The sequence below is a fragment of the Pyrgilauda ruficollis genome, unplaced genomic scaffold (assembly GCF_017590135.1).
Source record: "Pyrgilauda ruficollis isolate IOZ18807 unplaced genomic scaffold, ASM1759013v1 scaffold76, whole genome shotgun sequence".
Taxonomy (NCBI): Eukaryota; Metazoa; Chordata; class Aves; order Passeriformes; family Passeridae; genus Pyrgilauda; species Pyrgilauda ruficollis.
Window position 1 is genome coordinate 2,853,978 of NW_024529488.1, and position 14,248 is coordinate 2,868,225.

Below are 14,248 nucleotides of genomic sequence, written 5' to 3' on the forward strand. Positions count from 1 at the left end.
TCTCCTAAATACTTCCAACAACAGAACTAACTAACTCACTGAAGGTATTAACTTACTGACTATTTGTTGCTACCAAAGCAGTGAAGTAGTATTTCCCTGCTTAAATGAAATGAATCCATTCTTTCAGATGATTAAACAGTTATAAAGTGAATGCTCATTAATGTCATGCTTAGCATAGAAGCTACTGAAATTGTAGTATCACTTGTGTTAAACTGTGACAATGGAAATTTTGTGCAGTATTTTCATTAGACTATTTTTGCCAGACAACCCACTGGCACAATGATTTCCTTGTAAAATTCTTTCCTTGTTACAGTCAAGGATGAAAAGTAGATGAGCCCTTACCCAGCAATAGTAGTAGAAATGTCATCTTGGCTAATTTCAGATAGGCAGAACTCCACTTCACCATCCTCTGATCTTGGAAATGTTTTTGGTGACTTACAACTTGGCGTCTCAGAAACTTCCTGAGAGCTAAGTGACTTCTCCTTTCCCAAGGATTCTAGTGCATTTAAGACTTCACATTTTCCTGCTTTCTGAAAAATGTAAACACAAGAACCAGAAAAAGCTGTAATAATAAACCAAACGGAGACTTTATGATGTCTATGAAGTTTACTACTCACTACTCTCTGAAAAACTCAGAGTTTTTTGCACTCTCCTACAAACTCCTCTGTAACTGCTCACTAATGATTTCCCAGTCTTTCCAGGACAAATACACACCTTTTTGATTAAGACAAAAAAGCCTGAAATCTGTGCCATCTTCTATTAATACTTTTTTTTTCTTCCCTGTCATCTCTATAATGCCACTTTGGGTCAGAAAGACATCGGGACATGTAACAAGAGATTCATCATATCATAATATGTGAGTCATCTTCTCCTCACATATGACCAAGTGAAAAGTACACAAGTTTTAAGGTAGAAAATTTAAGCCTTTGAAAAAAATGTTTCAAAAGGCTAACTCAGTATTTTTTAAAATCATCAGTACTTCATTTCACAAAACAAAAAGCTCACATATAACTAAAGGAAAAAACCAAAAGCCTTACATCTGTGTCAGGAGGGATGCCACATTGACTACCACACTGTGTCAAACTTTCTTCCTTGTTGGTATCTTTCTGTGATGCACCTTCACTATTTACAGCCAAAACTTCCTTTCTACTAGCTGTTCTTAAATTTGGCTTTGGTCTCTGGAATCGTGTCCTCAGTAGCCAAGCTGATGATACGACAGTTTTCTCCTCTTCCTTCTGAGGATGAGATTCCCTGCAAAAACAAGCAAAAGAACAATCAAAGGCATGTGACAATACCGCATACTTGTATACAGCTCTCAGAACAATAACATTAGTGACATCAAAAAGATCCAATATAAAATCACCACTAAATATCTCTGTATCTTATAAATAGGAAAGCAAAGAAGTTAACTGCCACTTCCACTTGAGACCTGGAAGACAAGTTGAGATATTTTACCGAGATACATACATTTCACAAATACTTTCCTCTAATCATGTTTAAAAGACTTAGAGAATACCTGTGGTTGACTATTTTTTTTTAAGAGGCGCTTTAATAAGAAACCAGACTCTGTACTTAAGGATCTATATAAGCACACTAAAATGCACAGTGGAGACCAACATGGAGAAGACAATCACAGGGACCGAACATTAGAAAAGTGCATTTTTTTTAAAACTAGGCCAATAGTCCAAAGATCAAATTAACATCCAAGAGAATATAATTTTAATGCTTTCAAGCTCTTGGGGCATTGTTAGTTGAAGTCTATTGTCTTGATTAAAAATGTCTTTATATATAAAAAACTTGTTTGTAATGGCAGAGTTGAATGTAATATAGTATAATACATAAAGATACTGATAGCTTTGAACCATTCCTTGTCTCAATTGAAGTGAAATAACCTTACCCTGTACTAGAATCTGAAACCTGTTTGGAGACATCGGACAATCCCTTTTCACTTTCATTGCTTTCTGCTTCTGAGGAATTTTCTTGGAAACACTGTCTTGTATTTGAGTTCATCTCAGAATCTGCAGAAACATCTTCTAACGTCACACTGGGTGGCTGTGTGCCTTCATGAACTGTTAAATCCTAAAACAAATAAAAGTTCCATTTTGTTAAGACGAAATATTTACTACACCTCTCTTCTAGGAGAGCAGGAGGAAAATGAGAAAGTTTAAATATTTTCTACAGAAACACTAAGATTTCTCTTTCTTCTTGTCATCCAACTAATATCAGTGTCTACTATAAAAGTAAAATATATTTATACTTTCTCTTTTAAGTGGTTCATCTTCCGAGGCATTCTTCCTTTGCATTTCTCTTTTCAGATCTGGTATCACAATACAACCAAGTCAGATATATTCCATTTCCATGTATGCTGGTTTTGACTAGGGTAGAGTTAGCTTTCTTCACAGTGTTAAGTATGGGGCTGTAGTTTGGGTTTATGCTGCACACAAGGCTGATAATACAGAGATGTTTTAATTATTGCTGAGCAGAGCTTACACAGAGCCAAGGCCTTTTCTGCTTTTCATATTGCCAAGCTGGAGAGGAAGCTGGAGGGGCATGGAAGGATGGGAGGGGACACAGTCAGGACAGGTAACCCAAACTGACCAAAGGGATATTCCATGTCCTGCTGAGGCATGGACAGGTAGCTCAGTATACAAAGTGGGGAAAATGGCTTTTGTCTTCCCAAGTAACCATTAAGTGTGATGAAGCCCAGCTCTCCTGGAGGTGACTGAACCCTGCCTGTTCATGGGAAATAGTAGAAGAGTTTCTGGTTATGCTCTGCACATGAGTATAGCTTCTGCTTTCCCTACTAAACCTTATTCAGGGTTAACCAGCACTCAGGGGATCTCAACCCCTGTTTTCCAGCTTTTACCCTTTCAGTTCTGTCTCCAGTACTGCTGGTGAGGCAGTGAGCAAGTGAGCTGGTACTTGGTTGCTGACTGTGCTTAAACCTAACACCATGGAAAACAGAACCCAAGTGCAAAAATGAGGAAACTTTATTACTGTAAATTTATTTTTTTCTGAAATAATAAATAAAGCATGCAAAGCCTATCCCTACAAATTATGTAGTATGTACCTAGGTCTTTGCTACCAAGGCTTCTATTAAGGACCCAACAAAACACCGTGCATAAGCAATTATAAGAAAATAAGAAACTTACACTTCTGAGGCAGGGATCATTGTTTTCATCTTGATGGTGTGTGACACCTTTTACTGCTTCTTCACCTTCAGTTGTCTCGTCTTCAGGATCTTTTTCATCTATCAGTTCTTTTCGCCTTGCAACACTTCTTCCTAGATTTGGTTTTGGTCTCTGTATTCTACCTCTTTTTAGAGGTGTTTGATTCAACACAATCCGTTTGGTATCTTCTTTTAAACCAGCTGTTTCATTAGACCTGGAAAAACATATATGATCCCTGAAGTACATACCACATCTGAAAGTGGGAAGAAACTTGGAGAACAGGTGCATTTTTCCCCCTTTCTTTTAAATAGTTATTAACATACATTTACCTAAAATGTATTACTAGCCTCCTGAAAGAATAAAATTGGAAATGTATCTACTAGGGACTGAGAGTTTAAACTTATGGTGCCCTGCTATTTTCCTCTTCCCACTGGTGACAGTGTATCACACTAGAGAGACCTTTTCTGATCCATAATGGACCTCTTTGTATTCCTATCTAGTCTAGATAGACCTAATATAATAAGGAGTTTAAAAATACGTAAATATTCAGAGGTTTTTTTTAGTGAGTCAGAAACTACATAAGTAACTTTTTTATCTTATTAATGTAAAGTATCAGTAGTGCGTTACTAGAATGGTCAGATTCTTCTACAACTTTTTACACTGAGCATCAAGTCACAGAGCAGGTTAATGAAAGCAGTAACTGAAATTTTTTTTCTGGCAGATTATCACACCCACTTTATCCCCATCAATCCTCTTCAACTATCACCCTTTAAAAGACAAGCTTGAGGTTTTGGATTTTTATTTCTCGTTTTGGTTGTTTTGGGATTTTTTTTGTTGGGGAGTATTTGGGGGAAAGTTGGCTTTTTCCAGTTTTTATTTTTTACAATCTCCTCTATAAAACATTATTCCTTTTACACTACAGCCACCACTTCACTGAAGAAAAACACAACACTTAATAAAACGTGTGCATTACACTGCCCACACATTGAGTTTTTTTCTTCTCTTATTTGACATCTAACACTTAACTACACTTTAAGAACATTTAATTATATTGTTTAAATACTTAACCACTGGAATGGATACATTTTAGCATTAAAAGTGAGTAGCTAAGGCTTGTTTATTTTTTGAGGAACTAAATTTTCAGCTTTTCTACATTTACCATGAGTGACTTATAATTTAAAAGTACAACTTTAAAAATGAAAATGCTTAATATATGTTTCATAAATTAATGAAGATTCCTATTTTCCCCTCAATTTCTGTAGCGCAGAAGTTTCTTCAAAAACTTCTATAATTACCACACTACAAAATACTACCAGAAGTGACAAGAATGGTAAATTGCAGGACAGCTGTGCTTATCTTCTTATTTTTCTTATACTTACTGAGACATTGTCTCCAGGACTTTGTCATCTTTTTCTGCAGTATCTTCACTGGTATCATCAGATCTGTTACCGTGGTCATGATTCTGAACAAAAACAGAGCATTATGACATGAACTGTCTTACATTCATTAAATACACCATCACCTAACTGACCAAGTAACGGTTCATAAGAGGAGACAAAATAGATTGCTTATGACACACGAACCATTACAGGATAAATTTCTAAGTCAGACAGGTGCAGTAAAAACTACAGCAAACACCTGAAGCTGTATTTGCTGCAGGACATGAAAGACTATTGGTATCTACTGTTTGTGTAACAACCTCTCACCATAGCTGAGGTTACTAAGCTATACCAAGCTATCACTGAAAGCAGGTTAAGTAAGTGGCTAATTCCTGTTCATGCTCAGGAGCAAAAAAAGTAAAGAAAAAAAAGATAACATTACTGTTGTATCCAGCAGCTTATTATCTACAGTTGTTACTTTATTAAATACCTTCTCAGTTTCCCCCTTAGACTGAAGATGGGATATTTTATCATTTCCTTTATCTTTTTCAGGCTCTTCTTTCCTTCCAGATGCTCTTGTAACATTAGGTTTAAATCTCTGTCGAAATCCTCTACCTATTGTCTTTACAATTGCAGTTTTTTCAGGTTCTCTGCACAAAGGATTCACAATAGTGACATTTATTACATAATATTCAATTCTATCAATACCGCACAATCTTGCACAGATTTCTTTACCTAAATTTTGTTGTATTCAGAAAGATTTGCCCAAACTTATGCAAGTTGCTTTACAAGAAATGAGCTTTTTTTTAGTCTTACAATGCATGAAAACTCAATTTATCTATGTATTGAAAAGAGATTAATTTGTCACACAGGTGAGGAATTTAACTAGATTTCATATCACAGCTGCTTCTGCAAGTGCCAGAAGCAGAGCCATTACCTGGTAACTGAGGCTGGCAGGAAAGCAAAGCCACAGTTATCACCCTCCCCCTCTCAAATTACAGGCATTGCTGGTACTTCAATGCTTTCCAGAAACGAAGTATATACTTTCTACCTTAGTAACACCTGATATCATCCAAAAAAATGCTAAAGTCAATTTTGAAATTTACATTAAAGCTTTACAGCTATTGCTATCTTTTTCAAGGAGAACTATATGGAATAGATTAACAGTTATAGTCAGTTCATACCAGGAGACTGGAAAAGTGATCTCAATACTTACTGAGATGCAGTATCCAAATTGCTGTTCTCTACTTCTGTGGCTTCATTTTTGTTTCTTCTACTCTCCTCTTCAGAGCACTGGAATTGAGGCAAGGAATATTACTCTTAGACAAGTGTGCAGGTATCATAGTAGCAGTTCCTAAAATATTATTTCTGTGGCTGGCCCACAGTATCCCCATTGAGCAAAAGAGATGCAGCATCAAGAACAAAATAATAAGTAACACTCCTCTTTCTGACCTTTTCACCTGCATTTGCAAGGGCTGGAGAACAAGTTTTGGCTTCCATTTTGTCTTGTGTTGCTGTCTCCCTCCTTCCAGATGACCTCACTAAATTGGGTTTAGGTCTTTGCAAGCGCCTTCTGTCTGATGACTTTTCACTTTTCCTTAAGATATAAAGAAAGGTGGTATACATTATCACCAAAGAGAAACTTAAAGTCTTATATGGTTCAAGATGTACTTCAAGAGCATCACAGACCGCATGGGTCAAGACATTGCATGTAGCAAGACAATAAACAGAAAAAAACCCCCTATTGCATCTTTCTGATATTAAAAGACATGCTACAAAGTTATGAAAAGAGCATCAAATAAACCTTAACTTTGCTGGCTTTCAGTGGAATCTACTTCAAAATACTTTAAGGAAGTATTTCCTGCTGTTAAATAAATAGGAATATTTTTTCTCCTCAGGATTCACAATTCATGTCAGTGTGATTAATTTTATATAGAAACAATATAAATCTGCCCTATATACAGTGTTTTGCATCCACCTCTCCTGTCCCCCCATCCCCTTTCAAAGCTATCTCAGCCATGGAAAACCAAACTTTTTTTCAAATACCTTGTCCTACTGCCAGCATCCACACCTTACTGAAGAATGGGGTACATACGTCACATTCTTTGTCCTTAACCACTGCAATGGCATGTCCTGGGATTCACACACTGACACAGCCCTACATCTTATCAATAATCTTCAGATTGGAAACTACTACCTTTTCTTATATTCTCCCTAGAACAGGATAAATAAAGCTTTGACAGTCTTTATCATAAGAGTGAGCTGCCCTTCACGAAGGGAAAGATAGAAGTATGAAAACCAACTTAGCATTAACTAGTACCCCATCTCTATATCACCTTTAAAAAACTGTATCATGAAATAAGAAGTTGATGATTATGCAAAAATGGAAATCTTAGGCACAGACTACTTCAAATATCATTTCTCAGTGTAAGAAACAGTCACCAAAATTAATTTCACAAAGGAGTACAGATAAGACAGACATTTTGGAGTATCTTCTATCTTAGAAGCTTGCACCAAGTTCCGAAGAGGAACAGTTTCCAAATAGGAAAAAATAAATACACCATACACATGACATGTACAGCTAATAATCTCTGATGGACAACCACAAATGTGTAAGAATTCAATGAGGCCCTTTTACTAAAAAACCAAAAATTAAATTTCACAGCCAAGCTTTACCCAAAATGTGGCAGAATTTCATAATTCTCTTGCTCTTGCTGGCTGTAGAAAGGCTAGGGTTTTTTCCTCAAAGTTTAGCTAAGTCTTTCTCCCTATTCCTATCTACCATTCAGATCTTGGCTAATGCATTGCTACTGAGTAATCAAAATTTCTACCAAAAAGCTTCACTGAATATGGAAAAAAGTCATCACCATCTCCTGACTGGTTCAACCTGCTATGGTCAATTGGAATTATCTTCAAATTGAGTAGATACAGGTTTAGATCAAGTGCCACCTCAAAGTAAAATAATTCTACTTACATGATTTCAGACTGTGAACCACATTCTGATGCACTCTGCTTTCCATCTCGTTCTTGTGAGTGATGTGTATCTTCACTCTGAGGGAGAAATGTTGTAGAGAAAAAAACAATAAACTTAGATGACCTTTTACTGTAATGTAACAAAAAGCAGTAACAAGATTGCCACAGTGGTTGAGAGAGGAAGGGTCTGCTAGATGTCCGCTGGTCCAACCCCCCTGATCAAGTGTAGTGGGCGAACCTGGGCCAGGTGCCCACCAAAGCTGCTCACTCACTCCTCTCTGCAGCTGGACAGACAAGAGAAAATTTAATGCAGCGTTCACAGCTGGAGACAAGGACCAGGAGAGAGATCACTCACTAAATACCATCAGAGGCAAAACAGGATCAACTTAGAAATACAACATGAATTTATTACTAAAAAAATCAGAGCAGGATAATGAGAAGTAAAATAAATCCTTAAGAATACCTTCCCGCCACCTCTCTCTCCTTCCAGCTCTACCTCCTACCCCAGCACTGCCGCTCCGTCATCTAGACCATTCATGGAGCAGCACAAACAACCCAATGTGTGTTCCACTCAAATCAGTTTCCAACACCATACCAGTAAGCATATGCCAGCAAAATCCTGCTCCTAGGCCTAGCTATTCATATAGCAGTCATTCACTTTTGAACAATTAAACTGTTCAGCTGTGTAAATTATCTATGAGGTAAGTCAGGCATGCACAGTATACTCTTTGAATACATTCAGGTTAATGGACAGCCCATTAAGTCCACAAGAAATGACAGTATTTCAATTTTGATGGTTTTCTCAGGCCTGTTGATTGTTTTTCACTTGATGGTGAAAATATCCCAAAACCAATCCAAAAATGGCTTTGATTTACAAAACACTTTTAATGACCAAGGGCAAGATCTTGAGATGAACTACACAGAAAAATAGTAATACCTTTGATTCTGTAGTTTCTACACATCCTGATTCCTTGCTTCTAATATTTGAAACTGGTAACTCTGGAATCTGGCTTTCCTGTGATGCATTATCTCTAATATCTCTGGTTCTCAATTTAGCAGGTTCTGCTTCTAGTATGACATCATTGCTATCTTCAAGGCTGAAATAAATAAAAGCATACAGGAATATTAGTGTACTTGTAGGAAATAAGGTGTTTCTGCTTACAGACAGAGAAGTTGCACTAAAAAACTCAATTTTGACACTAAATAACTACCCATGTTTCAGAGAATTTCATGAAATTTTAATAATATTTGCAGACTATTTTTGCAGACTAATTTTTTGTATTTTTGCAGACTAATAATACTCGCAGAGCTTTAAAACAACTTTTGTACTTTTGCACTGCAATTATAAGATGATGTAAAAATCTCATCTGATTATTCTAGACTGATTGTTTTTAAGAAAATAAACTTTAACACAAACAATGGCATGCCATTGTTTTTTTCCTCTGATCTTTCATAACAATCTAGGTTGAGTCCAAAGGCAAGTTACTGTCCCTTCCTATGCTTCTAATGAACTACTAAAGAAAATGGAAGTTTCAGGAATATGTATAAAATAACAAACAATTACAATGCAACTGAATACAACAAATTAACACACAAAATTCTGAAGCAGCACTCACAGTATCATAATGAACTTTTCAATTCGTTACTTTCACATACAACGAGTTTAATAAACAAGCATTCACTTTCTTTTTAGTAAAAGTATGCCCAAAATTGAACCCAACAGCTTGGATCTCACCCAAATTCTCCATAAATAAAATCTAAGCATCATTCCTTTTCCACAAGAATAATTTTATTACAGATAAAAATTTCAAGCATATAGTAACTCAACTTAGCAACATTATCAATCCCTGCTTCTAGAGAAATATTAGAAGTTAGGATAAACAATCGTCTTCCTAAACACTCTTAAAAAATGAAATAACTTTTGGAAATTACTTTAGTAATTATGTACATTAATTTAGCAAGGGCAGCCAATTAGGGCAGACAATATTTTGAGTATATAAATCATAAACAGCTTACTAAACCCCAGGACAGTTCTCAGAAACTTGCATATTCTGTGGCAGTTAAATGGTGGCAATCCTGAATAAATAAAACCAATATTAAAACTTTAAGCTATTTTTTTTTTGCCTAAGCTTTCCATTATAAACATTACCTGCATAAACTGACACCACCTTCTCGCTCCATTTGGTTATTCACTGGTGAACAGGATTCTGATCTCTCTTCCTCTGTAACAGCAGTCTCACTTTGCTTTCCTTCAATAGCACAGTCCACTTCTTCTCCACAGGTGGTATCACCATCACTGCTTGCATCATGTATCACTTTTTTCCCTGATAATTAATAAGAATTAAATCAGTTTGGACATTCTGGGAACATTCTGGAATTCCAGTAATCAAATCCTATCTACAGTGAAGAAGAATTAATATAAGACTAAAATCCCACCAGAAAAGGTGTAAGTATTAAGATTTAAGAGAACTATTCTCATTTAAAACAAAGTATGTTTAGATTTAGAATGAAAGCTGATTTTAAAACACATCATTCCACAACCTCCCACAAGGCAGACCGGCAACATAAATCAAAGACCAAAATCTGACTTTAAAGTTAGCAATGACTTTCTATAAAATTTCTATTTGAACATTTGAAAGTGAGCATTTTTGCATCTTACTTTTATTAGAGGACTTCCCTTCTTCAGCAGTTTTTGAAGGAACAGGCACTTCTTTAGGAATATTCTCCACTTCCTCTTCAAGATCATCTTTTCTCTTCCTCTTTCTCTTCTTTTTTGCTAATCCTGGCTCTAATGCAACCTCTTCTTCTGCCTGTTCAGAAATGCCCAAAGATTCCTCATTTTCTTTCTCAGCTGTCACACCATCTGCTTCTGTTTCTGCATCAGAAATTCCAGCTTCCTGAAGTTCATCTTGATCATTAGCAGCTTCTGTGCTGGCAGCTTTTGCTAATGACACAATATGGTTCTTGGTCAATAGACTGGTGGAGTACCAGGAGCCACAAACAGCAAAGGCATTTCTACTAAAAACATTTCTGTACTCATGTATCACTGCCAATACACTGCCAGCTGTATGAGCAGGACTGGGGAACATCAGTCATTGACTTGCCAGAAAAGCGTCAGCATTTAATACAAAACGCATTCTGTACATGGAACAACACTTCAACAGGGGAAAGTCAATATGGGATGTAAAGCAAATTTAGTAAGCGTTATTGTCCCTGTGCTTTTTTGCAGTTGATACAGCCACATTTGGATTCAGGAAAAAAAGACATTGCTACTGTAAAGAATTTTTGTATGTCTGCAGAAATAGGTGATCAGGGTAACACAATGTATGTCATACAAAAGCAATTTTTCATCAACAAATGTGTAAGAATTGATCCTTCCAGCTTACATAAGGAAGCTGAAATATAATCTAGCTAATATTTAACAAGTTATTTTCTGGGTTTCATGAGTTACTAAAACTTTCCTCCCCCCTACTTTAAGGACATTTTGTCTTTATCCTCTGTTTAACCACCAGAACCTTTCATTCCCTTTTTCTTCATCTTAAATTAAGTTATTTCTCTGTAATTAAGAACTCCAAAATGCAAGAGAGGTAGAAAAGCATACTCACATTGCTTTATGCATGGCATGCCTTTAATCTACCACTAAAGTGTAGAAACAAGATTTCTCTACATGGTTTTGAGTCCTAATACATGGGATATTTTACTTAGTCACATCCAAAACCAAGGGTATAGAAAAGCAGCAACTACTTCAATTTTAAGAGATCTTGTTTCCTAGCCAACATCCCTTTTAAAAAGATGTTCACTTGTTTGTTTCACAATACCACTTACAAAAGGATAGGTCCTTGTGGAACAAACAAGTGAACAGTGCCACAAAATTAGCAAATGTATGAAATGGTATCAGTATAACTGCTTTTAATTAAAGCACATCTGTCAAAGCTCCTTTCCCAGATACTGAGGTAGTAAAAAACAGTGGTGATCAACAGTAATTAAACATAATCTTTATTTTGAACAGACCAGAAAGATAAATCAACTTTTACATCGTTCTCTGAAAATAATCATACTGCTCAGACTGAGGAAGTTAAACTACTATCAAAGGAGAAACAGAACCCTTAAAAGAAGAGGATTTAAAATGCAAGAAAACTTTCATCACAGAAGAGTTTGCCAAAAATGTGATTTTGGCCCAAAAATTCTACAAGTGGATTCATTAGCAACTCATGGAGATACTTATCAACTGGTAAATGAGAATATCAGCACTTCAGATTGTGGAAGAACATCATTTTCACCATGGTATCATGTTTCTGCTCTGTTACTAATTACTACCATCCTGTACATTCAGTAAACTACACCTGAAAATGTTCCACTATGAAGCTAAGATCTTCTTGTCCTGACTACAACAGGGAAGGAAAATGTGATGCCCTATGTAATTTTTCCTCTGCTAGCAACACATTACTGACCACTGCTCTGTAATGCCATCTCAAGCACATTTTTAATATACCTTTTGACTTCTTCTGTGGCCTTGGAGACTTTTTTTCTTTTGGCTTCTGGCTTTTAACAGTCTTTTGCTTCCTCTTTCCCTCATCAGCTAAGACCTTCTCAAGAAGCTGGGCAAAGAATTCAAAATCAAAGGGTCGTTTTTCTTCTGTAAGATTAAAGCAAAGAAATAGAACAGATTTCAAAGTTGATTATTTTTTCAAGTTTCATCTTTGTAAAATAATCAGTGATACATGACATAATAATAAAAAGCAAAGGTCATATACATTTAAATAGAGAGTTCTTGGAAGTATATTCTATATCACCTGAGCAGGGGCCAAAGTTGACATAAAGGTGACTGGATTATGGTAGTTTGGTTTTAAAAAACAAGTTATAAAACTAAGTAAGTACTTCAGAAAATTTAAGGACTGACAAATACACAAACTATACCACAGTACCAAATAACATATGAACATACTGCTTGCTGTAGGACATATGTACCTCATTCCCCCAGCAAAGAAAGTCTTTAAGGAGTCTCAAAGCAGTTTACAATAAACAATTGTGCTAGAAATTCCCATTAAGAAGAAGAATTATCTTCCACTGAATATACAGAAGAAAGTTTATATTAATCTTATTTAGCAGAATATTAATCTCATTTAGCAGACATCCAGAAAAGATAGAAAACAAACCTACAGATCATTGTTGTGAACTATGCTTGTTATCAAAACCTAAGATTTCACAGCTTCTGGATTCATCTATGAGCAAAAACTTTCTTGTAAGTAATTCAAACAAGGCAAAGCACAGAAATTACCATCAGAATAGATGGCTACCATTTAATGACCCATTGTAGGGTAGGGAATATTTACTTACTGAAAGCTTTGTCTATTCTCCATCCATTAGCTTTTTCCTCACGTTTGAACTTGTTCTAAAAGCAAATGCACAGTTGTGTTTACCATTAAGCAAGAAATGCAACAATATGTTGTACAAAATGGCAGCACAAGCTAAGCCTTCAGTGCAACAAACCAACTAAAGTTGTTAAAATTCACATGCATATCCACAGAACACAAGCTTGCAACTAATTTTTAAATATAAAATCTGTTACCACAGCTTATCACCAGTGATACGTTTTTTATTATTTTCTACACCTTTTCCTGACTTTTAATCTGAGCAAGGTTTGAAATACCAAAGACTTTCCCAGCTGTGTACAACAAAAAAGATAACACAGAAGCCCCTCGCCAAACAGCCATTTAGGCTTATCAGCATTCTTTAACTAAACAAAGTGTGTTTAAGGATGCTACATTTACTAGATACATTCACTGAAATTCAACCACCATTTTCATGTTTCAGAGACTTACAACTTCTTGAAACAGGTATCAGAAAACAAGCACTACTGTAGAGAAAATTTGCACCAAAATTATCAACACTAGTAGAGGAAGCACAGGAATGCAAATAAGAAGAGTAAAACCAGATGTTTAATTTCTTTATTGAGTGCTTTAATTTTTACCTTAATTTCTGCTCTGGCTCTGTGAGGAAACAGCCGCCCAATCAAGGAGAAGTCTGTTCCTACCATACTGATAGCTAAAAAGAACATGTCTGTTTCTAGAAGGGAAAAGAAAGACACACACTTAAATACTTACTAAGCCATCCTTCTTGCTATCAGAAATAAAAACAACTTGCAAACTTAATGTCATAAGATCAGTAACTCTGAGACTGCCTACTGCAGCTGCAAGTCCAGGTGAGTATGTATAGAGCATGTTTGTTATTTTACCTAAGTCCCTCTAATAACACTTGCTGAATGAACTATCAACAGAAAGAATTGTCTAAACTATCGGAAAACTGAAGAATGTGGAGTGTGCTTTCTAAAGCTAGTAAATCAAAGGTAACCAACGCCAAACTGTCTACATCCATTTTTACTATGGACACAAGCACAAACAGAAATCAGAAAATCATCATGTAAATCTACTGTCTCCATTACCAACAGGAAAAGAGAGCATTCCAAAGAGACCACAGTGAATTCTGAAGCCAATTTTTCCATCTATAGTGATAAAAAGTAATTTCCAATTGTAAAAAGTCTTGCACAGTGTTGTAAACCTAGAGATAATAGTCAATTCACAGCAGGGGTAGAGAAGAACCCAACCCACCCGCTCATAAGAACACAGCTGTCCACTTGCACTGAAATCGGGGCACACAGAAATACAATCTGTTCTTGCCCGTGCTGGAAGAACCTAGTTAAGTACCATATAGAACTCAAATATTTGT

General features: G+C 36.0%; 1 protein-coding gene across 3 annotated transcripts in view; it reads right to left on the minus strand.

The window, feature by feature from the left end:
* Positions 1–14,248, minus strand: part of BDP1 (B double prime 1, subunit of RNA polymerase III transcription initiation factor IIIB) — a 47,986-nt gene that overhangs the window by 24,791 nt on the left and 8,947 nt on the right. For all 3 annotated transcript variants that reach the window (XR_005956774.1, XM_041486373.1, XM_041486374.1), the window contains exons 7-21: positions 13,494–13,588; positions 12,860–12,914; positions 12,015–12,158; positions 10,182–10,466; positions 9,672–9,846; positions 8,460–8,619; positions 7,524–7,600; positions 6,002–6,146; positions 5,766–5,842; positions 5,040–5,199; positions 4,550–4,632; positions 3,153–3,384; positions 1,898–2,079; positions 1,038–1,251; positions 343–530 (exon numbers count right to left, since the gene is read on the minus strand). Coding sequence is in view for 2 of the 3 variants with exons in the window: in XM_041486373.1 (XP_041342307.1) it covers positions 343–530; positions 1,038–1,251; positions 1,898–2,079; positions 3,153–3,384; positions 4,550–4,632; positions 5,040–5,199; positions 5,766–5,842; positions 6,002–6,146; positions 7,524–7,600; positions 8,460–8,619; positions 9,672–9,846; positions 10,182–10,466; positions 12,015–12,158; positions 12,860–12,914; positions 13,494–13,588 (2,272 nt within the window). In the remaining variant the exon portion in view is untranslated. The remainder of the gene's footprint in view (positions 1–342; positions 531–1,037; positions 1,252–1,897; positions 2,080–3,152; positions 3,385–4,549; positions 4,633–5,039; positions 5,200–5,765; positions 5,843–6,001; positions 6,147–7,523; positions 7,601–8,459; positions 8,620–9,671; positions 9,847–10,181; positions 10,467–12,014; positions 12,159–12,859; positions 12,915–13,493; positions 13,589–14,248) is intronic.